Source organism: Halichoerus grypus, chromosome 2, assembly GCF_964656455.1.
Source record: "Halichoerus grypus chromosome 2, mHalGry1.hap1.1, whole genome shotgun sequence".
NCBI classification, from domain to species: Eukaryota; Metazoa; Chordata; class Mammalia; order Carnivora; family Phocidae; genus Halichoerus; species Halichoerus grypus.
Window position 1 is genome coordinate 33,993,231 of NC_135713.1, and position 27,770 is coordinate 34,021,000.

General features: G+C 39.4%; 1 protein-coding gene across 5 annotated transcripts in view; it reads left to right on the top strand.

Moving 5' to 3' along the window:
* Window positions 1-27,770, top strand: part of NNT (nicotinamide nucleotide transhydrogenase) — a 90,533-nt gene that overhangs the window by 17,061 nt on the left and 45,702 nt on the right. For all 5 annotated transcript variants that reach the window (XM_036067193.2, XM_036067192.2, XM_036067190.2 and 2 more), the window contains 4 exons: window positions 5,175-5,263; window positions 10,533-10,720; window positions 27,097-27,230; window positions 27,523-27,714. In XM_036067193.2, coding sequence (XP_035923086.2) covers window positions 5,175-5,263; window positions 10,533-10,720; window positions 27,097-27,230; window positions 27,523-27,714 — 603 coding nt within the window. The remainder of the gene's footprint in view (window positions 1-5,174; window positions 5,264-10,532; window positions 10,721-27,096; window positions 27,231-27,522; window positions 27,715-27,770) is intronic.

Genomic DNA, 27,770 nt, shown 5'->3' on the forward strand with positions numbered 1-27,770 from the left:
ATTTTCCAGTTGTGACATTTCACTCATAGAAAAGATTGTCTTAGGTTTTTGACTTTTTTTCAAAAATGGGTTAGGAGGAGGGGTGAGGGAAGGGAGGTGGCATAATCTGGGTACTTCGCAGAAGGAAAGCGTGTGGCTTCTTTAATCTAGACTGAAGGCAGAGAGGAGCAATTGAGCAGTGGGGATGGTTAGGTGAAAGAATAGATTACATTGTAACCCTTCAACACTGCATCCACTAAATGACAATATAAGCACATCGTCTGGGTAGAGGAAATAGGACTGAAGAGTATGTCTGTAGGTACAGGTTTCCTTGGTGCTTCCTGCTCTTAAGTACTTTGATATACAAACTGAGAACTCATATGAAATCAATCTCCTAGAAAAAATGAAAAAAAAAAAAAAAGATACTGGCAGCTTTGAGGAATCTAGTGATATACTGCTTTAAGAACAGGCCAGCTGAAGAAAATGGCAAGTGGTTTAAGTGGAGGCCAGAATACATAACAAGGAAATTTAGCAAAAACAACAGCGATGTGATATGTGAAGTGATTGCCTTTTTTTTTTTTTTTTGAGTTTATTTATTTATTTAAATCATCTCTACAGCCAACGTGGGGCTTGAACTCATGACCCGGAGACCAAGAGTCACATGCTCTTCCTAACTGAGCCAGCCAGGCGCCCCTGAAGTGATTCTGTTTGACTTCTTTGTCAGGATCATAAGAATAGGTCTGGCACTCATGGTGGCCAGAAGTTGAATGCTGTTTTTAAACTGGCTGAATGCTTTGATGCACTAACCGACTACTCAGTTTTGGTTAGACTCTTTTCCTGAAGTATGTGGAAACTGAGAGGAAAGCTGTGAATATATTAGAGATTAAAAAATGAAACAAGGGGTGCCTGGGTGGCTCAGTCAGTTAAGCATCTGTCCTCGGCTCAGGTCATGATCCCAGGGTCCTGGGATTGAGCTCCGTGTCGGGCTCCCTGCTCAGCGGGGAGCCTGCTTCTCCCTCTCTGCTCTCCCTCTCTCTCTCTCAAACAAATAAATAAATAAAATCTTTAAAAAAAATACAATAAAAAGTGAAACAAAAGACAAGAGGCTTAAAGAGAGGAGAATCAGTCAGCCTTTAGAAGGTAGAGAAGAGACTGTCTTTACTGAGAATTTATTTTATTATGTTATGTTAATCACCATACATTACATCGTTAGTTTTTTACTGAGAATTTAAATTGCAGTTTACAGGACTGTGGTCATGTGTTAGAAATAGTTTTCTGGTATTGAAGAATTAGACACTAGGGGGGCTTATCAATGTAGATTGAATAATATTTTTTGGGGGTTTCCTGTAAATATGGAGGGTTCTTGTCTAGAATGAGCTAACAGCCCATCATTTGATGGCTTACCATATGTCAGGCACTGTTCTGGGAGCTGTGGAATCCAGGAAACAAGATCCCTGCCACGTGAAACTTACACTCTAGTAGGGACCACAGTGAGGCGATAAATACACAATGAATTATATAATTTTAAACATAAAAGAAATGATGTGATAGTGAGTCAGAGGGGCAAGCTGCTTTTGCTAGGGTGATGGGAAGGCTCCTTTGACATTTGAGCTTAGACCTAAAGGATGGCGAGAAAGGAACCAGGTATTTAGGATTTCAGGCACAGGGCACAGCATCTATGAAGCACTGAGATGGAAAAGAAAAGTATAAAGAAGGCTATTGGTCTGGAGTGTGGTGAACAAGGTGGAGAGGGATTTGAGTTGGTGGAAAGGTAGGTTGGGGCTGGATGATACTGGGCTTGCTCAGATTCTCTTACAGATGAGGGAAATGCCTGATTCAGGATTGTTTTGGAAAAACCCACTTTTGCTTCTGTGTCTCTACTTTCACATAGAACACTTCTGACACTTTTCCTCATCAAATGTGTGGGGGTTTCTCCACACCAAGCAACTCTGTGACACCAGCAGGGTGCCCTATAACTTAATTCTAATACCGTCTCCCTAGAGATAGTGTGAGATCCACAGGTTAAGGGCTCAGTCCCCCAAGATGCCTTCATCTCCCTTCGCGCGCCAACTGCCAGTCTAGTTGTTACCCGTTTTTCTGACAGATAGACTATAAATCATTCAGAGATCCCCATGACCCCGTCCCTGGGTTCAGTTAATTTGCTAGAACTGCTCACAGAACTCAGGAAAACAGTTTCCTTACCGTTTACCAGTTTGTTATAGAAAGATATGATAATGGATACAGATGAACTTACAGATGGAAGAGATGCCTGAGGCAAGGTATCTGAGAAGGGGCATGGAGCTCCCATGCCCTCCTTGGACACACCTCTCTCCTTGCACCTCCCTGTGTTCACCAGCCTGGAAGCTCTTCAAACCCTGTACTTTTGGGGTTTTAAAAGGAAGTTTCATCACATGGACATCACTGATCACTAACTCCTTTTCCAGCCCTTCTCCTTTCTCTGGAGAATGGGAGGTGGGGCTGAAAATTCTCAGCGGCTATCCACAGACTTTCTGGTGACCAGCTGCCATCCAGGAGCCTACCAAGGGTCAGTTTGTTAGAACCAAAGATACTGCTATCACCCCCGAAATTCCAAGGGATTTAGAAACTCTGTGTCATGAACTGGGGTCATAGACCAGGTATTAGGACAAAAAATGTTCCTAGTGCTCTTCTCACTTAGGAAATTACAAGGGTTCTAGGAGTTCTGTGTCAGGAACTGGGGACAGAGACTAATATATATATATATATATATATATATTTACTGTTATCTCATGAGGATTTAAAAAAATCATCTGGAAGTTCTGTGGGAGAATGGTTAGTAGGGGGAAGAGTGAAGGCAAGATCTGTTCGGAATTGATTGCAGAAGTAGTGCCCTGGGAAGGGAGTGGCAACAGAGGTGTGGAGAAGGGGATGGATCTGGGAGATCTTTGAGGGTTGACACCAAGAGTACTTGCTAATGGATTGGAGGTGGAAACGTGTGCAAAGAGAAGCCTCAAGATGACCTTCCTGTTTTGGCTTGAACAGTTGTGTGCACAATGAGTGCCCTTAAAGGAGATGGGGAGGCTAAGCGAAGGAACAGGTTAAATGACAGGAAATCAAGAAAATCCCTTTTTTTTCTTAAGATTTTATTTATTTATTTATTCAGAGTGTGAGCGAGGAGAGGGGCAGAGGGAGAGAGAATCTCAAGCAGACTCCGTGCTGAGTGTGGAGCCCGACACAGGGCTCGATCTCATGACCGTGAGATCGTGACCTGGGCCAAAATCAAGAGTCAGAGACTTGACCGACTGAGCCAACCAGGAGCCCCGGAGATAAAGAACATTCCTAAAGGTCATTCCTTTCCCACGGCCTTTCCCTGTTTCTTGAGTTTATGTTTGTGGTGTGCCAATTAGCAGTCAGTGCTTTGGATTCCATCATTTAATATAACTGCCATCTGGGAAGGTGTTTTTTTTTTAAAGATTTTATTTATTTATTTAATTGACAGAGAGAGAGAGAGAGAGAGAGAGTGTGAGAGGGAACACAAGCGGGGGAGAGGGAGAGGGAGAAGCAGGCTTCCGGCCGAGCAGGGAGCCCGATGCGGGGCTCGATCCCAGGACCCTGGGATCATGACCTGAGCCGAAGGCAGTCGCTTAACCAACTGAGCCACCCAGGCACCCCTGGGAAGGTTTTTTGACTGCTTTATTGCAGATACTAAGTAGCTTGCTCAAGGTCACCCAGAGCCAGGACTGGTAGTCGAGTCAGGACTTGACTGTGACCCTTAATTTCTGTGTCTTTTTCTTCACCCCATGCTGCCCGGAAAGAGTAAATTGCTGTTGTAAGATCTACATAGCTTTATTATTGTGTGATTATGTCTTTTAAATGATTGGTTTTTTGTTGTTGTTGTTATTTCTTGGGTCAGGATAACTTGGTTCTAGTCCTGTGATTTTTACTTATTTTTATTTCACATTTTCTCTTTTTGTTGCTTTTTAAAAAAGATTTTATTTATTTGAGAGAGAGCGAGCAAGCAAGAAAGAACACAAGCAGGGAAGAGAGGGAGAAGCAGACTCCCCACTGAGCGGGGCTCAGACTCAGCGCTTGATCCCAGGACTCCAGGATCATGGCCTGAGCCGAAGGCAGACGCTTAACCAACTGAGCCACCCAGGCGCCCCTTATTTCACATTTTCCTAGTGTGGAGTGGGGTGGGTGCCTTTGAGCCCAGAGCCTCCTTGGTCCTCCTTTGTCCCCTTTTCTGTGGAGTAACCCTCCAGCCCCAAACCATCACCATCAAGATGAATTCACATGATCTCGAAAACACTCTTTATGGGTCACTGGAGCATGGGTTGACTTGGCTTCTTAATTAAAGGCAGAAGGAGATGTGGACATGATGGGTAGGTGGGAATTTATAAGCTTCACTGTTCCTGTGGGTGGCTTTTTTTTTTTCTTTTTCTTTTTACACAGCCACAAGGAGTTGCCTCAATTGACTGGGAAGTATAATAGGACTTTTTTTCTGGAAGGCCCATTCCAGACTAGAGACAACACTGCTCTTATTGTGTTTCTTGGAAGGCGGGGGAGACTCTTGTTTCTGAGGAATTCTTTGGTTTTCTTGGCTCTGACCCTTCCATGGTTAGGGAGATTCATTGTGTTGCTGTGGTGCAGTTCATTCATATTGGTTCAAAATTACATAGTTGGTCACCTGCTGTTCTTTCAGAAGCATTTGAGCTCAAAATACAGGGTAGAGTGGATATTTCACCAAAGTTGTACCCATCTTTGAAACTTATTTTGACATTTTATGAACATAGAGAAAGCTTCACATCTGAGCGGGGAGAGCTAGCTAGAATGCTACACTGGGAATTTATTTCAGTACGCGTAACTTTTATACACTGGAAAAGACCTGGTAATCTTTAACATATGTAGTGCTCATCGGGCTGTATGTGGCTTCCACACAGAGATGCTGGTTGTCTGACTGTTTTTAGTGAAGGTTGTGGGCCTTTGCCAGCAAGTGTTTGTTTGATAAATTTGTAAAAACGGTGGTTCCGTGAAAGCGTCGCCTCTCCACTCAGTGTATTTACCGAGGGCTTTCACCACCAGCACATCTGGTGTCTTATTGAATTAACTGTGTGGCACCCTGTGTACCAGCCGCTGACAGTTCTTAGCTGATGGTTTTTCATAATCAGTTGATAATGAACTTTATTTAAAACACACCGTTCCGCCTTTTCCCCTAGATTCTGATAGTTGGTGGTGGTGTTGCTGGGCTGGCTTCTGCAGGTGCAGCCAAGTCGATGGGCGCAATCGTTCGAGGATTTGACACCAGGTAAGTACTTCACTAGTGATTGCTGTTAAGGTAAAAACATTTTGTTTCAGGTGGATATTATGTTTTCTTTAGAATTTATAAATGGAAGTTGCACATCAAAAACTGCTTTGTAAGCTCTTTACACTTTTTATTTCTACTTTTTCAAAGGTAACTCAAAGTGGAAAAATATTATCTAGTGGGGAAAAAAATTTAAGGGCCTAGACTCAGTACAGCAGAAATAATTTAAAAGCAGAGGAATTGAAAATGAACAACTCGCATTCAGTTTTGTTTCTTCATGTGGACTAGCAGTGGGACCAGGGTTAATCCTAGCCCGAGTTTGTAGTGTGTTGCTCTACCATGTCCTATTTCTGTTCAGAATGCATTTACAAATCAGGTAGGACGTGAACCAATGTGTCTGTGAGTTTGAAGAAAGAAAGTAGTATAGGAGATATTTTGGGGGCACCTGGCTGGCTCAGTTGGTAGAGCATGGGACTCTTGATCTTGGGCTCGTGAGTTTGAGTTCCACATTGGGCGAAGAGTTTACTTTAAAAAAAGTCAGGATTGGGGATATTTTGGAGAACAGACAGGGGGCAGAGAGGTGAGGGGTATACTCTGCATTGTATGGTTGGAAGCAGATAAAGCTGATTGGGCAACAGTAGAGTCCCTAGGTGAAAGTAGTCAATTATGTTCATAGTATAATACTTTAAAGCAGACATATCAATGTTTTCTAGACTCCTTTAAAGAAAAGTTTGATTAAAATTGTTCTTCATTTCAGAAGATATTAGTTAGTGGATTTTATTAAATGCTTATTGAGAATGGCTATCATTTATGTGTATGAATACTATTTCGAGGTTGAAACATGTAGTTATTATCAGCTGAGACCAGTAGAGGAATGATACCCTGGCTAATCTTGAATATAGAATGATCCAAAAAAATTTGCATTATTCAAAGTTGGAAAGAGTGTTTGTTTCTGGAGTAAGGAATGTTCCATAGAACATGGTTTCCAGGGCTTACCTGGAGTTTAGAGAAGTGATGTACTGATAGAAAGCTGTCCTGCTGACATGAGAAAAGACATTTTTGAAGTAACCAGGATGTAAGACAAGGATAGCCAGAGTCAAGCTTGTCAGTAGTGCTGTCTTTTAATTTTTAATGTTTGCTGATGTGAAGTCTTCGAAGACAGCCAAACCCAGAGAGAGGAGGTTGTGCAAGTTTTCACTGTAGCGACAGTAAGTGGCATTAAAATGGAAATGTGTATACTTGACTTAGAGATGATTTGAAACTTGGTGTTGGGTCAGCTACTGAGAATTTATTAGGTATTTTGATATCATTGGTTTAGATTGTGCACACAGCTGAAAGCTTGAGGATGGCTGTTGCTTAACTCCATTTACCATTTATTAGGATAGCTCAAGCATGCAATGAAGAAAGATGTGCCTGAACGGACATAATACTTTTCTAAGAATTATAGCTCATTATTCACTATTTTGAGACTAGGGATTGGTATCATATATAAATATGAAATCCAAATGTATTAGAAAACACACTTAATTATAAATTCTTGTTGGAAGACTGAATAATATATATTTTCAGATAAATATCCTAAAAACTTAAGGACAACTCATTGCCCAGTGATATTAAAGGGGTGTGATTTTTAAATTTTTTCAAACAATAGCTAAGAGAGTCCCCTTGTAACAATAGTGAGCATCCTACCGAATGCCTGTATTGAGAAGTTTAGAAATATAATAGCTTTACTTTTTTTAATCTTTCTTTGTGTGTGTGTGTGTGTATGTGCGTGTGTTCCAATAAAGCTTTATTTACAAAAACAATTGGCAGGTCAAGAGCTGTAGTTTTCTTCGGACACCTGTACTAATGCTTACTCTCTTCCAGGCATTATGCTATACGCTTTCTTTGTTCTTTACAAAACTCTATGATGTAGGGATAATTAGCCCTACTTTACATATAAAGAGATATAATCAATTTTATAACATTCAGTTTCTTTTCTTATCATAAATATAACACATGCTTATTCCCCCAATTCAGAAAAATATAAAAAAGTACAAAAAGTGAAAATAAAATAGCCTATTCCCTGGAGAGAACTATTAACATCTTAGTATATGTTCCCTTTTCTACACGTTAATTAAAAAGATAATTTTACTAATAGTATTATTTAACTGGCCTTTTTTTACTTAACAGTAGATCGTGAAGATCTTTACTTACCTACAAATACACTTAATGGCTGCACAGGATTCCGCTGTGTGGAAGTTCAGTGACCTATTTAATTAGTCCTCTATAAATGGACATTTTTACTGTATATAAACAATGCTGCATATATTGTCTATGTAAGAACATATGTATTTGGAGAGATTTCATTATTTTCTTAGGATAAATTCCTAGAAGTGGAATTTTGAGGTAAAAAATATTCAGGTCTTACATTTTGATACATTATAATAGTTTTAAATGATAATTATTTTGAAGGCAAAGATTCCAAAATAGCATTTATGGTTCCGATTATGCATGGTCATTATTGAAAAATACAGAGAAACATTAAGAAAGAAACTAAAAATACCTTTTATAATTCTCCCAGCTAGATATAATTGCTAATGATTTTTTGGCATCATTTCTCACGGATATTTATGTAGATACCTTTTGATCAAAATTGTGACCACTCACACACACGCACACACACACACATCATTTTATTTTATTTATTTTTTATGTCATTTTAAAGTTATCTCATTTTAAAGTTATCTTATTTCTTTAAAAATAGTACACATTTCTAAAACTTTGTAAATAGCAGTATCCCTTTGGCTGTAAGGAATAGAAAACAACTCAAACTGGCTTAAACTCTGAGAAAATGTTTTAGCTCTGCTAAATGGAAACTCATGGGAAGGGCTCCCTTTTTCACACTCACGTCAGCAGTGCACTGGTGCTCTCTAGGACCAGGTTCTTTCTGTCCTTTCTGTTGTCTTCAGCGTTGGCTCATTCCCCTGAGTCACAAGTTGGCCTCTGCAGGCAATCTGGGCCAGAAGTTTCCTTGCTCAAGCCAGCAGAAAGGGTGAGGACCTCTTGCTCAATCCTGTCCTAACTTTTGTGTCAACTCTCTGACTGTGACGGATGCTCGGGACTGGTAGGAGAAGACCACAGTTTCCCCAATTTCCCCGATGGCCAGAATTACCTGCCGCTCTTGCTAAAAATAAGCTTCTGGCCTCTCTGCTGGCCCCTGGGAAGGGGCCTGCGAATTTGAAGTTTTAACAAGCGCCTGAAGTAATCGTCATCAGGGAAGTTTGGGACTCACTGTAGTGGGATGGATGTTGGCAAGTTAAGCACACCATCCACCACAGAGCTGAGATCTTTGTTGGTTCTGGTTTTCCAACCAGTACACGGTGCACGGCTAGTGTTTATTTATTTATTTTTGTAAGATTTTTTATTTATTCATTGAGAGAGAGAGAGAGAAAGAGAGCACAAGCAGGGGGAGCAGCAGAGGGAGAAGCAGACTTCCTGCTGAGCAGGGAGCCTGATGTGAGCTCAATCCCAGGACCTGGAGATCATGACCTGAGCCACCCAGGCACCCCTAGTGTTTAATTTTTTCAAAGTGAATGTATTTTTACATAATTTAAATTTGTTGGCTCTTTATACCTTTTGTAGGTTGCTTTTTTCAAACACAATTTAATGAGGACACAGGACAAAAATCACTTTGTTAAAATACTTCTAAGAGTCGTGAGAGAAGTCCCCAGAAGTCAGAACATTTACAAATGAAAACCTCAACCTGAGTGATTTGAATGAGGTCAAGTCTTTTTTTTTTTTTTAAAGATTTTATTTATTAATTTGACAGAGATACCTTGAGAGAGGGAACACAAGTAGGGCGAGTGGGAAAGGGAGAAGCAGGCTTCCTGTGGAGCAGGGAGCCCGATGCGGGGCTCGATCCCAGCACCCTGAGATCAGGACCTGAGCCGAAGGCAGATGCTTAACAACTGAGCCACCCAGGCGCCCCTGAGGTCAAGTCTTAATGTAGGTCAGAATTCACATCATCATTGACAGTGGGGCCCCAAGAAACGAATTGATTGTTGGAGTTATCGGTAGTGAAATTCCTTTTTTAACTGAAGTAAGTAGAAGTTGGAATTCCCTATAATTATTATTCTTTCAGAAAAAAAATTTTCATAGAAGTGGCACATACTTTTGGAAATAACTGAAATGGTCCAGTCAGAGATATCAAAAGAAAATCTCCAGTTTTGCGTGTATACAGTTTGCTCTTCTTAAAACTCGACACCCAAAAAACAAACAATCCAATTAAAAAATGGGCAGAAGACATTAATAGACATTTTTCCAAAGAAGACACACAGATGGCCAACAGACACATGAAGAGATGCTCAACAGCACTGATCATGAGGGAAATGCAAATCAAAACTACAATGAGATATCACCTCACACCTGTCAGAAGGGCTAAAATCAACAACACAAGAAACAATAGGTGTTGGTGAGGATGTGGAGAAAGAGAAACCCTCTTGCACTGTTGGTGGGAATGCAAACTGGTGCAGCCACTCTGGAGAGCAGTATGGCGGTTCCTCAAAAGGTTGAAAATAGAATTACCCTACGACCTAGCAATTGCACTACTAAGTATTTACCCAGAGAATACAAAAATACTAATTCTTTTTTTTTCAAAAATACTAAATCAAAGGGATACATGCACCCCAATGTTTATAGCAACATTATCTACAATAGCCAAATTATGGAAGCAACCCAAATGCCCATTGACTAACAAATGGATAAACGAATGGATGTGGTATATATATGTATACAATGGAATATTGTTCAGCCATAAAAAAGCATGAAATCTTGCCATTTGCAACGACATGGATAGAGCTAGAGAGTGTAATGCTAAGTGATATAAGTCAGAGAAAGACAAATACCATATGATTTCACTCATATGTGGAATTTAAGAAACAAAACAAACAAGCAAAGGGAAAAAAAAGAGAGGCAAACCAAGTAACAGACTTTTAACTATAGAGAGTGAACCGGTTACCAGAAGGGATGTGGGGGGGTTGGGAAGTGGGTGAAACAGATGTTGGGGATTAAGGCGTGCACCTGCTGTGATGAGCACCAGGTGTTGTATGGAAGTGTTGCTTCACTATATTGTACATGTGAAACTAATGTTACACGGTATGTTAACTAACTGGAATTTAAATAAAAAATTAAAAAAACCCCAAAAAACCCCCAAAAATGTATATGTAAAAGATGATCCTGATTTCTATTAAGGGCCTAAAATAACCACTGCTTTCCCTTCAATCATTACCAGAGCTGCAGCTTTGGAGCAGTTCAAGTCTCTTGGTGCTGAGCCCTTGGAGGTGGACTTGAAGGAATCTGGTGAAGGACAAGGAGGATATGCGAAAGAGATGTCCAAAGAGTTCATCGAAGCTGAAATGAAACTCTTCGCTCAACAGTGCAAGGAGGTGGATATCCTCATCAGCACAGCACTTATTCCAGGTATGTCCTTAAGCCATGCTTATCAGTAAAGCACTTTGACTAATGATATTTTAGAATGAGAGTGAAAGTTGTTTAACATTTGAATTTCTTTAAGTAAAGATTGATTTATTTTCTAGAAAGTAAGAAAGCACATGATAGGCAGAAAGTACAAAAATCACGGTAGCCCCTAGATGAAAATGATCATTAATAGTAGGATCTATTTTCTTCCAGTCTTTTTTCCATATAGTTTTATGTAACTGTGTTCATAGATCATATTCTATATACCATATTATATTCGTAAGCAATTTCCTTTGTTTATATCATTGATAAATTGTTTTTTTTTTTTTTTTGATAAATTGGTTTTTAATTTATTTCTGTTCTCTTTGTTAAGATACTACGTTCTTATTGTAGGTCACTCAAACAGTACTGAAAAATATGAAGAAAAAAAATACAGACTTGCAATTGCCACAGAGATGACCATTATTAATATTTTAATCATTTTTCCATACATGAGAGAGAAAGAGAAGGGGACTTGGTGTGTGTGTGTGTGTATTTGTGGAATTTCCGGTATATGTTTTTTACTAAAGGATATGACACGTTATCACTTTTTTAATGATTTCCTTTAGCATGTTTGGTCTTTGCAACCAAATTGCAAGCTCTTTGATGGCAGGAATTACTTTTCAGTCCTTTACCACATCCTCTTTTAAAAAGATTTTTCACTCAATAGATGATTGATGCCAAACCAGTAAGCACTTATTAATCAGTAAACAGTAGCTTGATCTAGCAAGATTTGGGAGTGAAGAGATCCTCCACCTTTTATATGCTTAACCCCTCCTCTTCTCCCTTCCCTTCTGTTATTGAATAGTGAATACCATGCTGACTCTACTATTTTCCTTTCTGAAAGGAAGTGGGTCAGATAATGAGAGCTTACAGGGTTAATCGTTGCTTGTGTTAGATCCTACTAAAGGAGCCTTGCTTTCTCTAGGGGACAGTGGAAAATAAAAGTTGCGTTGTCATGAGGTCATGGGAGAGGAGAAGTTCTCTTCTGGCATCTTCCCCCAACCCCCTGTCTGAATAATCTACATGCAAGGGCAGGAAGTTGATTGATATCACATCTATGAGCTTGGGGGAAAATATGTCCCTCAAGCTCTTCTTTCTGTCCTCTGTTTACCTGGGTGATACCAGATAGGTGAGCTGGTTTCTCCAGACACCCACATCCCACCAGAGCTGGCGAGATGAAGCAGACGGGATGGGCTGGTGATATAGGCCTAGCCCACAGAAGAATCTGTGAGTGTAGAAATGAGGCAGGGTCGGTTACTGGAGGTAGATGCGGATCAGGCAAGCCAGGGACTCATGGTGCTGTTGGTGAAATCTGCCAGCTCTGATAGGACTCATGAATAAGCAGTGGCAGGAGAGCACCTAAGGATTTTGTCCTTTCCTTTCGTGGCAGTGGTTTGTGGCCCAGCTGTTGCACAGGTGGCTTTGAAGGAGAGATGGGGTGGCCTTTGCTGTAGCCACCACCAACTTTGGAAGTTAGCTGCACCTTGGGGAGAGGTTATGAGCTGACTAGATATAACAAGTGGCCAGTAGAGGGTGCTAAAACATTTCCTCATGGAGTAAATGATCTGGAGGGGAAGCTAGTTTTAGTCAGGTCATGCTCTTATTGGACATAGGATAATTTGGACGTAGTATATAGAATTATTATTTGATGATAAAGCCTAAAGTAAGCGGTACAGCTCAAGACTTCTTATATAAAATACATACTGACTTTTAGGGCCTACTCCCCCCAATAATATCTTATTTTTTAAATCAGGGCTTTATGGTAAGTGTACTTTAGTAAAAGGTCAAATTGTGTAATAGTCTTAAAGAGGATTTGTTAAAGACATTTTGTTAATCTATTCCACCGAGCCTCTCCTGTTTTCTGTCTTTTCTGAAGCTGTGATCTGTTCAGAGCATGTACAAGTTAGAGGAAGTCCCTGACCAGTGGACTGGCCCAGAGGAGGCACTCAGAGGGCTGGTCTTTCCATTACTTTTTTTTGAAAACCAAAAAAAAAAAAAAAAAAAAGGAAAAGTTAATGAGAATATTATAAGGAAGAAGGTGATCTTTCTGAAGATCTTACATATCCCTGGGGGACTGAGACCTGAAAGTGTGAGCATTTAAACAAAAAGATGAAAACATTCTATAAAGTCACAAATGCCCTTTGAAAAACTGTCCTCAACATTGTACCTTGACTGGTTTATGTCCTGAGCCTTTGCCTGCGTCACCTGGTGGTGTGTTGAGCTCCTTGGAACAGAAGCTCTTCTCAAGTTTTCCTTGAGTGGTTCCAAAGGGGATTAAGTCAAATGTCAGAAGTCGTCCAAGCTCACTTGCTGGGACACAGGTGCTGGGAAGGCTGCACGGAAGACCGGATGGGGATAAGGACACCGAGAGGGGGACATGGGCAGTTAGCTAGCTTTGGGTAGCAATCTTATGGAGTTGGCAAATTTTTGTTCCTCCAAGCTGCACTCAGTCCTTGGGCTTGAAAGAACAATAACATTGTATTTATGTAGATTGTACGTGGAATGAAATATTCCTGGAGCTTGCTAATTATTTTGCTGGTATTTTGTACCACATACTTGTGCTGTCATCTGGACTCCCTGGATTGGGGTGGGTGAAGGGCTAAGGGCTAGAGTGTCACTTAATGTAGGTAGCTTCAGGACAGGGCTGACAGTCCTGTTTTGTGGTGCTCTACACGCATGGAAGACTCCCCAACTTTCCTGTCTGGCTCTTTGCCCTTTGGGGCTATTATTAAAAAAGTAAGGCAGTCCTGCCCTCTGGTCATGTTCAGGCTGTGCTCATAATCTTTTCTCCTAAATTTTTTGAAACTCAAGATTTTTCAGCATCTCTATTGTTCTGGAACCTTTTTAGGGAGACTTTACATAAACTTGGAGTATTTAATCAGGAACAGACTGAATCAGGTTGAAAATTGGATCGGTAAGTTAGGGAGGGCTGGGGTGGGGTGAGGAGGAATCCTAGTGGTTTAGCACTGCCTCTGTGGTAGGCATATTTCACCTAAATTCCAGGAAGAATCAGGAGTACTGTGATGCACATGCTAAATCTACTCTGACAGAAACAACCTTCTCCATTTAAAACCTTCCTGATGACTGCCTCACTACAAACTTGTAAGCCTCATAGGCTCCTCCAGCTTTCCTGCCCCATCCCTCCCCCCACTCAGGTCTTGCCCTTATTTTGTAGTTGAACCATAGCTCCTGGGGAGCCTGGGGTTTTGTTTAGCAGTGATGGCAGTGACTTGGACTGCTTGGGTTCCCAGCATCATTGGATAGAGTCACCTAAAGTGATTAGGCTTGGGTCACAATCCCCACATGCCATGCTATAAAGTTTAGGCTCCTTGGTAGGGTATTGGTTGCCTTTTACTTTCTAGTTCTGATTTAGCCTTTGGGCTCGTGTTAAACTGATTTCTTACTCTCTGGGCCTGATTTCGGTCATGCTGGCTGCTATTACCTTTTCAGATAGGCTAAGGACTTTCAGGCCTTTGCACATACAGTTCCTTCTCTTTGGAATGCCATCCCTGCCCTTCCTTGCCTTTTGAAATCCTGCTTAACCCAGTTACCACTTCCTCCATAGTTTCTGCTTTCTCCTACTCAGCCATAAATACTCTTCTTCCTGCATTCATGGCACTGCCTGTGCCTGGGATTCCCATAGTTCCTGGTCTTACTGCCCGGTAGTGGTCCTGTCTCCTTGGGCATGCAGCACAAGTGTTGGGCTTTTTTCTATCATGGTGGGTCTGTACCATAGGGCATCATATAATTCTGGGTGCCTTCCTTAGGTCTTCGTTCCTACAGTCTCTTATTTTTCCAGTGCTGTCCAAGGAATGAGAGAGCGAACACTTTGTTGGATAGGAACACTGCAGAGGCTAACTTAAGACTGGGAACCTAGCTTTCTTAAATTTTCAGAACCAGCATACTTGCCAAGTTTGCAATTTGAGGTGGTTACCTAGGCCTCTCAGGAGATAGAATTAGGAAGTAGTAGCAGGTCTGTCCAGGAGTTAGAAAGTGTCTATCAGTCAGGAAGGAAGATATTCATTGCTTGATTATAAATTATAATATCTTAGGCCATATATACTTGGACCTCTTTTTAGGTACAATCCAGATTATGGTAACAGTACTTTTATCTACTAGATAAGGTCTGTAGAATATACCCTATAAAGGACCCTTGTGATAATTCTACATGACTCTGGAGAATTGGGAGGGGCTCTTTTCCCCAATATGCAAAAAGGCCATATACATATGACACCAAACTGGAGAGATTTTGCCATCGCCTGGAAAATCAGCATTGGCTCTCCATCTGACATTACTTGTCTTTTTGAAATCTATCTATCCCAAAGAGTAGAAATATGGCACACAAGAATACTTCTTCACAGTAATGTTCAAACTTGTTCTTTCAGGCAAGAGAATAACTGATAAAGTGATATACTCTCCATTTGTGAAACCCCACAAAGATAATATTGTTTTGATGCCTCAAGAGAGTTTTTACCTAAAGTCAATGTTTATTGTTCAGAGAAGATTGGTTTTCCTTCGCTGTAAGCATGATGATCTTACAGTACAGAGCTATATAGATCAGTGATTTCTAACTTTTTTTTTGAATTATTTATTGTGTTTTATTGACTGATCTAATTCATCGGTCATCCTCCCCTCCCTTAAATGTATCATATGGCTGTATGGAATTTTGTAATATTACTTCTACAAAGTTTCATTTGTTAGGAGAGTTTTGAAGGACAGAGAGAAACACTTAAATGTTGCAACATCAAGGGTTGGTAACCACAGGCTGTCTACACACCTCTTGGTAGCTTTCAGCACAAACAGGGCAACTTGTCATCAGGAGGAAGATGCCAAGATGGGGGAGTGTTCCATTACCATTTATCAGACATGACTTCTGAGAGTGTGTTTGAGCACACTTAGTGAGTTATTGGGCCAGATTTAACAAATGTTCTGCTAGGAAAATTTATGGCACAGAATTATATTCTGGTTTGGTCTGTTATTTCTCCAAAAGTATGTTGCAAGATTGGAAGCATTGTGTTCCTGTCCCTGGCAGTCCCTGAGTTGAAAAGGATCGGGAAGCTGAGGCCATCTCTGGGGAAGAGCCCCGGACGGATGGAGTTACTGCTTGCAGCTAGTGCGGCCCGCCACATGCATTTCTGTATTATCCTTCTTTCCGCTTTCCCCATACTTTCTTGTGCCTCAGTGTTGAGGTGGTCTAGCTGCTCTAAGAAAGCAACGCAAAAGCTCAGACATTATGGAAATGTACTTCTTGCTCAGTTAACAGTAATTGGTGGTTGACACATTGATGGACAACTCTTCTTCACGTGGTCCTCTGGGGATTCAGGTAGGACAATGTTCCCGTCGCCATTATGAGGCTCTGAAGGGCACCCTAGGCCTGGTCTCTCCTCCAGCCAGCCAGAAGGGATAGGGACATAGAAGAATGTGCATGGAATGTCTAGAAATGGCACATACCACTCCTGCTCACATTTCTTTAGCTAAGACTTAGTCACATGGCCAAACTTGTGAGGGAAGCTGGGAATTGTTGCCTGGCCTTGTGCCCAGGAATAACAGAACATTGGATTAGTTTGCTAAGGCTGCCATAACAAAATCCCAGCTTAAACAACAGAAGTTTATTTTCTCACAGTCTGGAGGGTGGTGGTCCCAGGTCAAGGTATAGGCAGGTTTGGTTTCTTCTGAGTCCTCTCCTTGGCTTGTAGATGGTTCTCTTCTTGCTGTGTCCTCACATGGTCTTGGTCTCTTTTTGTATCCACATTTTCTCTTATTTTAAGTCTATCAATCAGACTGGATTAGGGCCCAGCCTAATTGCCTCATTTTAACTTAATCACCTCCTTAAAAGCCATATCTCCAAATATGGTCATATTTTAAGGTACTAAGGGTTAAGGCTTCAACATATGAATTTTCTGGGGACACAATTCAGCCCAAAACAAACATGGATTTTGGTGAACAGCTAATAGCCTTTTCCTTTTTCTCACCTTGTAATTTTATCTGCTTATGTTTAATCTATTCACTGGGGATCAGATCTTGGATTTAGAGCCAGATAGAGTAGATTCAGATTCTAGTTCCATTGCCTAATAGCTAGCTGATAGGTCTCTCTGAACCTCTGGTTCCTCATCTCTGAAAACGGGGTAAAATTTTTATCTCATAGAGCTGTTTCATTGAATAGATGAAGAAAAAAATCCGGTGTAGGGCCTGACATATAAAGCATTAGCATCATTCTCTTTTCTGTCATTGGTGATGCCTAGTCTTATTATTTTTTTTTTAAGATTTTATTTATTTATTTGAGAGAGAGAGAACGAGCGTGCGCTCGGGTGCATGAGCTGGGGGACGGGTAGAGGGAGAGGGAACGAGAATCTCAAGCAGATCCCTCACTGAGCGTGGAGCCCAACTTGGGGCTCAGTCTCATGACCAGAGCCGAAATCAAGATTCAGATACTGAACCAACTAAGCCCTTGACTTTTTTAATAGGAAGAATAAGGTCTGTAGAATATACCCTATAAAGGACCCTTGTGATAATTCTACATGACTCTGGAGAATTGGGAGGGGCTCTTTTCCCCGATATGCAAAAAGGCCATATGCATATGACACCAAACTGGAGAGATTTTGCCATCGCCTGGAAAATCAGCATTGGCTCTCCATCTGACATTACTTGTCAAGACCTTCTCAAGAACTGTATGGAATGTATAAGACGGTCCCTGAAAAATTGAATTTTCTGAAGATACGCATTTCATTAAACCTCTTTTGTCAATTAATCTCATTCTGACCTAAGTTGAGTAACCTGGGAAATAAACAGTATTATTTCTATTTTTAAAAATAATCTTTTAATTATTTTATAAAACTAGTAAAATCAGAATGTGTAATAAATATTCACTGCTTCAACATGAGAGACAATGGACTCTGAAAAACAAACTGAGGGTTCTAGAGGGGAGGGGGGTGGGGGTACGGGTTAGCCTGGTGATGGGTATTAAAGAGGGCATGTACTGCATGGAGCACTGGGTGTTATACGCAAACAATGAATCATGGAACACTACATCAAAAACTAATGATGTAATGTATGGTGATTAACATAATAAAAAATTTAAAAAGAGCAAAAAAAATTCACTGCTTCAATTTTTAAGGCATTTTGGTAGCAAAGGTACATCTAAATGTGTTGGAGGGAACTCAAAGAATGTTATAATTTATATAAGAATATTATATGTTTCTGGGACACCTGTGTAGCACAGTCGGTTAAGTTTCTGCCTTCGGCTCAGGTCATGATCCCAGGGTCCTGGGATCGAGTCCCACACTGGGCTCCTTGCTCAGCGGGGAGCCTGCTTCTCCCTCTGCCTGCCGCTCCCCCCTGCTTGTGCTCTCTATCTCTGACAAATAAATAAATAAAATCTTAAAAAAAAAGAATATTGTACCTTTGTGTTACTATTTAAATATGGTAGACTGTTTTGTTTTTTTAAGAATTCCCATTGCTTATGGAGCCATGGTAAAATCTTGACTAATTTTGATTTTTATTTATACAGAATTTTGCAGCTATGAGAGGTGAATTATTAAGATAATCCTTAAAAATTTTTATAAATGTGTCCTTTGATAATTAGGTAAAAGCTTGTTTTTAGTTTTCTTCTTTAAACAGATCTTTAGGGATTTCTCTAATTTGCTAAAATATGCTGTTGACTAATCATATTTCGTAAGTATTACATTTAGAAATATCTCACAGTATTCAATTTGTAAAAGCCAAGGTTTTGCTGGCCTTTCTCCCTGGTTCCTTATACAAATAATTGTGCAGAGAAAATTTTTCTCTAGTTTCATGGATAGAACTCACATATAAAGTACTCTGCTTGACTCTTTAAGCTTGGGTCAGAATCTCTGTTCGTGAATGTAGCTTTGTAAAGCTTAGCCAGTGATAACGTAGATGGAGGGGTTGAATCAGTATGTTTCTCCATGCACCATAAGGCTGGCTAAATCACAGACCCAGTAGATGATAGGTCAGTGGAGCAAATATTCAGCAGTTTCTTGCCACTTCCTGTGTATTACATAATCAATTACCTGTTTTTCTCATAGGTATACATATATGTATAAAAAAAACCTTTTGTCCTTCTCTGTAGCATTTTTATAGCTTAAGACCCAATGCTTTATTCCCATCTGTGATTTTGAAATTCCGAAAGAGCCTTTGATGTATAAATCAATTAGGATGACTTTGGCTGCCAGCAGCAGAAATTCCAGCACATTCTGCCTTAAGAAAGGAGATAACTTGGGTTATGTATCTGAAGGAAGTCCAGTCCTAAGTGTGGGTAGGTGTGCTGACATCAGGGGGCTTTGGCTGTGCTCCTGTATTCTCTTACCTTGCCCTGCTCTGTGAGTTGGCCTCATCCTCAGTGCTAGAGGTCAGTGGCGCTTTGGGGCCTCTGATGTGCCCAACACAACATCCAGAGGATAAGACAGGTCAGTTCCAATGGTTCCCTCTTGAAGAGCAAGGAAACTTCTTTTTCAGAAGCCCTGAGCAAACTTTCCCTTGTTCTTATTGGCCTCCATTGGGTTAGTGCCCATCCCTGAGCCAATTTTCATGGAGGCAGGGCAATGAGTTGCCCCTTGGCTTACATCTGGATTTCTGACCCCGTCACTAATAAGGTGACGAGATGACCTTTAGGCCAGCCATGCTTGCATCTGGAGTGGTTTCTGAGGTCATTTTCCTGAAGTTCCTGGACTGTGTGGAGAAAATGGAAATCAGAGTAGTGACAAGAGGACGAACGAAGTGGGTGCTGTTCAGTGCAAAATTGTGTTCTCTTAATAATGACATTTCTTTATGTATAAATGCTATAGTTCATAATGTCTTTACATGCTGTATTTTCCATTGAGTAAATGTATAGTATTGCATTACGTTAAAAATTCTCCTTGTCTTGTTAGTGCTTGTCCATGAAAATCTATTTTGGTTTGGATAAATATATTCTGTAATTTGTATTTTTAATCTCTTTGCTACTATACTGTTAAATATACTATGATCTTGTTAAAGCAGAAGATTTTTCTTGAGCTTGTCTAATTTGATGCCTTACAGGCCAGGAAGTTAGGAATTTCTCCATCCAATTATATGCTATTGAATAATTCCAGTAAATAATGCTAAATGTTCTTTAGAATCATTATAAAATTTTGTGGTAAATCCATTTCATCTTGATGTCTTGTTTTTTTTTTTTTTTAAGATTTTATTTATTTTTTTGAGAGAGAGTGGGAGAGAGCACGGGTGGAGGTGGGTGCAGAGGGAGAGGGAGAAGCAGACTCCCTGCTGAGCAGCGATTATGATCAGAGCTGAAGGCAGACGCTCAACGGACTGAGCCACCCAGGCACCCCTTGGTGTCTTGTTCTTAGTATTTTTAGTGGTTTCCTCTTAATTTTTTGTTTATTTGTTTAGTGTGATTAAAGTTGTCTGTGAGGGCTTGATTCTTTTCCCAGTAAGGTAGAGTCTGAGAATTTATTTATTTCAGATGATCATATTAGGCCTGATTCATTCAATGAGGTATAATGTATTGTAAAACTTTCTGGTGCATCTCTTCCCATTGGTGTTTAGTTTAAGCTAACTAACTCTTTTTGAATTTAGTCTTGCAGAGAGGCCAATGATATATTCTTTTGCTATATATCCATAGTTGTTAAAGCTATTTTTTTTCTTTTTCTTTTTAAGTAATCTCTACACCCAACGTGGGGCTTGAACTCATGACTCTGAGATCAAGAGTCGGACTCACATGCTCTTCCAAATGAGGCAGCCAGGTGCCCCTAAAGCTGTTTTTAGAAATGAGTAATTTTTCTAGAAATTTCTTTTTTTTTTTAAAGATTTATTTGTTTTGGGGGGAGAGAGAGAACGAGCATGAAGGGGAGGGGCAGAGGAAGAGGGAGAGAGAAAATCTCAAGCAGATTCCTCCCTGAGCATGGAGCTGGATGCGGGTCTCAATCTCACAACCCTGAGATCATGACCCAAGCTGAAATCAAAGAGTCGGACGCTTAACTGATTCAGCCACCCAAGCGCCTCTACCAGTTTCTAACTTTAGTACTTTTAAAACTTCATCTTAGCATTCACTTAATGAGGAAGTACGTGAGTATGAATTCAATCATATTTAAGAATGAATTTGTATGGATCACAGCCATACATCTGTACATCTAGGAATGATGCACAGGTGAGGCATTTTTTCAGCCTACAGTCAATTCCTGATGCACACAGAGATTCAAGGATACCTACCGTAATCTATGCCATCCCTACTCATCCTAAATAATGACCAACCAATTAGGAAACTATGAAAATTTTTAGATGACTGCTTTAAATACCTCAGCTATTTTGGATAATAAAAATGTTCATTAACCTTTGAATGTAGCTTCTTTCAGTCCTAAAATATTAGTCTTCAGAGCTATAGGGAAAATTTTCCTTCCCTATCCAGCCTGCATATGGTAGGCACTAAATATTAGTTGAGTGAATGAATAAATATTTGAATGATGACTGTGACTACACGGTGTCCTACCATTGTCTTGGCTAAAATATGGAAATAAACATCCCCAACTGGGAGGGAGCAGAATAATCTTACCAGGGAATGTAATGTCCAAGAACAAGAAGGAACCAAGAAATATTTCATGAAGTTGGACATCATGCCAGATCTCTTACCCACAGTTTGCACTGTGCCAGGAAATACATAAAAAAAAATTTATCTCCTTGTTGATTTTATTCTATCGTATTTTCTGTTGTCATAGTTGTTTTGGGGGGGAGGTGGTTTGAGGAAATGTAACAATTTTGGTCTTTTTACGTACCTCATGTTTTACAGATAAAATTACAAAATTAACAGAAATGAGCAGTCAAAGGGGAAAGCCCAGTGGTGCCTGCTTAAAAAAACAAACAAACAAAAACTTACCTGCCTTTTAAAATTAACTCTTCTTCTTTTTTTTTTTTTTTAAGATTTTATTTATTTACTTGAGAGAAAGAGCAAGCGAGAGAGAGCACGAGTGGGGTGAGGGGAGTTCGTGGAGGACAGGGAGAGGGAGAAGCAGACTCCCCTCTGAGTGGGGAGCTGGATGTGGGGCTCGATCTCAGGACCCTGGTTAACCGATTGAGCCACCTAGGCACCCCTTTAATTAACTCTTCTGACTTCTACAGTTATGTCTTGAAACACCTGATATGATCATTTGATCTTTTATTCTTATATCTAGAATCTATACCAGACTGTCTCTGGGGTATATGGGACATCTCTTTATATTTGAAGGATTTGAATTAAACATTGGATATATTCTTCTCTTTGTTTTATGTTGTAAAAATCTTCCCTTTTGCTGTCCATCCCTTAGTTAGGTCTCTATCTCATTCTGTAAGTGTTTTAGAAGCACTTTGAAAGGCTGTCCTAATGAGTAGCTTCATTTGCTGCAGCAATTTTTAATTGATAAGAAAATAGATTGGTCTAATGGCATTTTTAAGTTGTTTTAATTCTTCTAGTACTTTTTTTTTTTTAAGATTTTATTTATTTATTTGAGAGAGAGAGAGAGCACACGAGTGCGTGAGTGGGGGAGGAGGAGCAGAGGGAGAGGGACAAGCAAACTCCATGCTGAGTGTGGAGCCCGACTCAGGGCTCGATCCCACAACCCTGAGATCATGACCTGAGCTGAAACCAAGAGTCAGATGCTTTAGGGCGCTTGGGTGGCTCAGTTGGTTAAGCGACTGCCTTTGGCTCAGGTCATGATCCCAGAGTCCTGGAATGGAGTCCCACGTCAGATTCCCTGCTCAGTGGGGAGGCTACTTCTCCCTCTGACCCTCTCCCCTCTCATTCTGTCTCTCTCTCCCTCTAACTAAATCAATAAAATCTTTTTTTTAAAAAAAGAGTCAGGTGCTTTAACTGGCTGAGCCACCCAGGTGCCCCTCTTCTAGTACAACTCTTAATTTATGTCTTCAACCTAGAGAAGAAACTGGTTGTGATTATGCAGGAGTACTTTATTATTATTATTATTTTTATAAAAATAGTATGTGACTTTTGGAAATGCAGTAAAGTACAAAGTAGAAAATAAAGATCATCTGTGATCTCTCTACTCAGTGAAAAATACTATTAACATTTTAGCCTTTTTCAATGCATTTTTATCATGTTGGATCAAGATATAATATCCTTCTCATTTTTCCCATTTAATACTATATCATAAGTTTTCTCCTTCATGTAACATGATGAGTCTTTAAGAAATCTTTGTATATATGTTTTAATGGTTTTGTAGAATTTTCTTGTTTTAATGTACCACATTTTATTTAATGGTTCCCCCAAAGTTGGGCTTTTCACTTAATTCCGCTTTTTGTCAATTAAAAATAATGCTCTAACCTTTTTTCTGTGTTATTCCAGTGTGTGTGTCTTCATTTATTTCCCCAGGATTAATCAATTCTTAGAAGTAGAATTACTAGACAAGTGGATATCAACATTTTTGGCCAGTTGCTACATGTTGGTAAATTATGCTTTCCTGAAACTTCTGCATAGTTCATAATCTCATTAATAGATCATCCAGCTAATTGTTTCATTTCAACATTATTTTTTTTTTTTTAAAGATTTTATTTATTTATTTGAGAGAGAGAATGAGAGACAGAGAGCATGAGAGGGAGGAGGGTCAGAGGGAGAAGCAGACTCCCTGCCAAGCAGGGAGCCCGATGCGGGACTCGATCCCGGGACTCCAGGATCATGACCTGAGCCGAAGGCAGTTGCTTAACCAACTGAGCCACCCAGGCGCCCTCATTTCAACATTATTATGATTTTTAAAATATTTTATTTTTAGGTCATTTCTACATCCAATGTGGGGCTTGAATTTATAACCCCAAGATCATGAGTCCCATGCTCTACTGAGTGAGCCAGCCAGATGCCCCCATTATTATGATTTTTTGACCTTTCATTTTGAGAGACAAAAAAAAGTATCTCACTTCTTGTAACTTTGATTCATATGAGGATGAACTTTTTTTTTTTAATTTGGTTGTTACCATTTCTTTTAGAATTAACCATTTGTATTTGTTTTTCATGTGTTAGGATCTTAGTGTTTTGTCTTTATTTAAATTTTTGTGGGCTTTTTATTAATTTTTTGTCATGTTGATTTTTGAGGACTAGAATATATACGTATTTCATATTTAAATCCATTGATGTTTTTCTCATTTTCCCCATTGCTTTAAATTTAAGAAATACTTTTTAATTCAAAGACTAGAGAGATATTCACCAAGGTTTTCCTTTTTTCTTTTTCTTTATGGGTTGATTCTCTCTCTCTTTTTAAAAATTTTATTTATTTTAAGTAATCTCTACGTGGAGCTTGAGCTCATGACCCCAAGATCAAGAGTTGCATGCTCTTCCGATCGAGCCAGCCAGGTGTCCTGAAGGCTGATTCTCTTTTATAATTCATTCTGATCTATAGAATTTAGAGTTTAGTTTGAAGTCTGATATTAGGTTTGGGTAGATTTTTTACCCCTGATACCTAACTGATCATCTTATTCCTTTTGTTCCTTCCATTTTGTGATGCCACATTTATCATATATTACATTTTTACCCTAGTAGGCCATCAGGGTAAGATAGTATTTTGAAATTGCCTTCTTAGTCTTTCCTCCTCTTGAACTATTCTTTTGAGGATTTGCTCATTTGGAACTTTCATGTACTACCCTGCTCCTCTTTTGGCTCTATTTTTTCCCTTCTGTTTTCAATTTTCATTTCTGCACTTTTAGAAATTTCAAAAAATTAATCCACATGTGAATGCTTAAAGCCAGCTGCACTGTTATATTCATCATCATATTCCCTGTAGCTTTATTGATTTTTTTAAATTATAAAATTAAAACTAGCTCTTATAGAAAATTTAGGAGATAAAGAAAAGCACAAAGAAGAAAATATTCTTACCACTCAAAGATATCCTGCTATGGCTAAACGTTACACAATGTAGAATTTACTAGAAACTATATAGTATAGTATTTTATGTATGTATATAAATATATATGAAACATTCATATATGTGTATATAAAATTTTTATTTACCTTATGGCAGCAGTCTATACATACTATTTCATTGTGTGCATTTTACTTATAATAGTTTCATGTATTCTAAATATCCCTCCTTAAATAAATTTTAACTCACCCTCTAGTTATTTGACTAGATAAATTACTTTGTGTGAAAGAATAGCCTACCGTTTCAAAAGTGATTAAATTTCAGACAGACAGTATGGACAGAACACATATTATCTTTGTTAAGATGCAAGTGTGTTTATGTGTGTGTGTGGTCTGTGCATTTAAAGTTGTGTCAGCTATTGCATAATTGTTTTGTGAAGGTTGAGTGAGTAAAATCAAAGACAAATCGGCAGTATATCTGGTGTTTTCTAGGGAGCCTAAATGGTTTTGGCCACATGAGGTCTTGTAAAGTCAGTAGGGTTATAGTCCAGGAACTGATCCTTTAGCTCTCACTGGGTCAGAAGAAAGAAGGAATCCAGAACTTTTAGGGCAGGAGGAATTAGTTGGAAGCCAAATCAAATTTGTGAAGTTGATGGCGGTAAAGTTGGTGCAGTTAGAAGTCAAAGGGGGTGGACCTGGATCCAGAACGCAGTTTAAGGCATGTCAGCCTGGTACTGGAGAGAACAAGTAAGGTGTGAGGAAAGCTGTAGCAAGCAAGAGGCTGGTTAATGGAGAAGAGGCTGTGGACTAGAGAAGAGGAAGGGGGATGATCATAAACACCTAGAAAGTACACATTAGCACTTTAAATTTGCCAGTTTATGTGGATGCGACCATATGATCCATAGCTGTAAATTACTGCAGAGCTCAGCAGCGTGACCTTTTTTGGGGGGGCGAGAGTCCTCAGATGTATGTTGTTTGCATCCCCAAATTCTCATGTTTGAGTAAAATTTAAACATTCAAGATGGTTTTGTTGGACTGTAGTGGGGAGAGTAGAGGAAAGGAATATTTCCAGAGAATTTTGAGAAGTGATGAAACCACCAGGACTTCAGAGTGTTGTCTTTGGGGGAAAATATCTCCTCATTCTTGCTCTTTCATGGAGACTCAAAAGATTATCCAACAAACCACGTGGCAGTTAGCCCTGCGTGGTGGGAGCAGAAGGTCCAGTGGGGGTAGTAATGAGAGAGAATGGGAGAAAGAGTGCTTATACCCAGTCAGGAAGGCCTTCAGTTATAGGAGGCCGTGGGATTTGGACTTTATCTCGGAAGTATAAAGTTGGCTTCGAGAAAGAGGGAGGTACTATATAAATACCCATTTGTATCTTTACAACTTTTTTTCCCCCCATATGTGCTACAAATCTTCATTTTTCTCTTTTGAATCACATGTATGCCAATCAAGTAGATTGAAAAACAGATTATTAGAATGCAAATTTTATTTTATATTAATTTTCCTTTATAAAGTCGATAGTGTTTTTACTAACATTCTGTAAAGACAGAGTTGAAAACTTTCTAAAAGAGGAGATAAAGATACTTAGGCTATTAACTCTCTGCTTTCCTACTACCAATCTCACAAGTTTATTTCCTTTGTCTTTTGGCTTAGGTATATATTGTTCTATGAAACTTGAACACGGTGATATTCTGACAATGTGGGCCCTGTTGAACTAACTAATATGGGTTAGCTTGAAAAATCCTTATGTTTGGTGCTTTATCTTATGTAAGAATTAGTGAATGAATTTAAAATGGGAACTATCTCAACTATCTCATGACTAGAGTGTTCCATAAGAACAGTGATCTTTTCTGTTTATCTACCAGTATATTCTGAGCACGAGGTATAGGGCTTGACTCATCAGAGGCAGAATAAACAGTGTTGAGGGGGGAATGAAAGTGTATGCATGATTCCCAATCCCAATCCCAAACTGGGATTTCCTATTGTTTTCATTTCGTGGCATTTCCCTTTCTCTCCTTGAAGTTATCCTGTGATAAATGAAGGTAGATTAATATATGTGGGAAAAAAGTTTGTTAAGATGTTTGGAAATATTCCATTTTGTAATTCATAAATTACTATTGACTATTCCCTTGCATTTGTGATCTTTATGAATTGTCCAATTCAGGTGCACATAGTTTTCTTAATAGCTTACTATTATGCATTCAAAAAGAAACAGGCAAAATGTTTATGTCTTCATGAGTGGTCCTGGATGTAAACCAGTTTGGAAGAGCAGTACTAAGTAAGCAAATGGCAAGATCCCTCTGCATATTGGCTTTGCAGTTCATACTTACCATATTTCTTCCTGGGAGGATGACCAGTTTCAACTGCGTGATGGACTTTCGGGGTATCTTGAAAGAGTTAATATTTCAGATGTTACATTTTTGAGTGTCCAGAGACTACTGTAATAATTAGGAAATAAAGTTAAAAAGTATAATATAATTTGTACTGTTCTCTTTGATTTTATCAGGTAAAAAAGCTCCAGTTTTATTTAGTAAAGAGATGATTGAGTCAATGAAGGAAGGCTCAGTTGTTGTGGATTTAGCTGCTGAGGCTGGCGGAAACTTTGAAACCACTAAGCCGGGAGAACTTTATGTCCATAAGGTATACCAAACAGCTTCTTCTATCTACGAACCATCTCCCATGTCTTTAGTGATTTGAAGGGAGTGTTTATTCCTTTAAGGTATTCAGAGAAACTGAGGCCTGAAAATTTTTAAAATTAAAAAACAGGCACATCGAAAGCTCTTTTTGAAATCTGTATTTGTTTGTGAGATGTGTATATATTTATAAAGGTATGTAATTTCACAGCTTAGCCTTGACTATGACTGAGGAGTGTCCTAGAAGGAATGTGAACAGATAGAATTAGACCTTTCTGATTGTATTTTTGTTCATGTAGGGAGTTACTCACATAGGCTACACAGACCTTCCCAGCCGAATGGCCACGCAGGCCAGCACCTTATATTCCAACAACATCACCAAGCTCCTGAAGGCCATCAGCCCTGACAAAGATAATTTTTATTTTGAAGTGAAAGACGACTTTGACTTTGGTACAATGGGTCATGTCATTAGAGGAACTGTAGTGATGAAGGTAAGTAAAGAGACCTGTTCCTTTCTGAGTTTTCATTAGAAATGTGTTTTAGGATT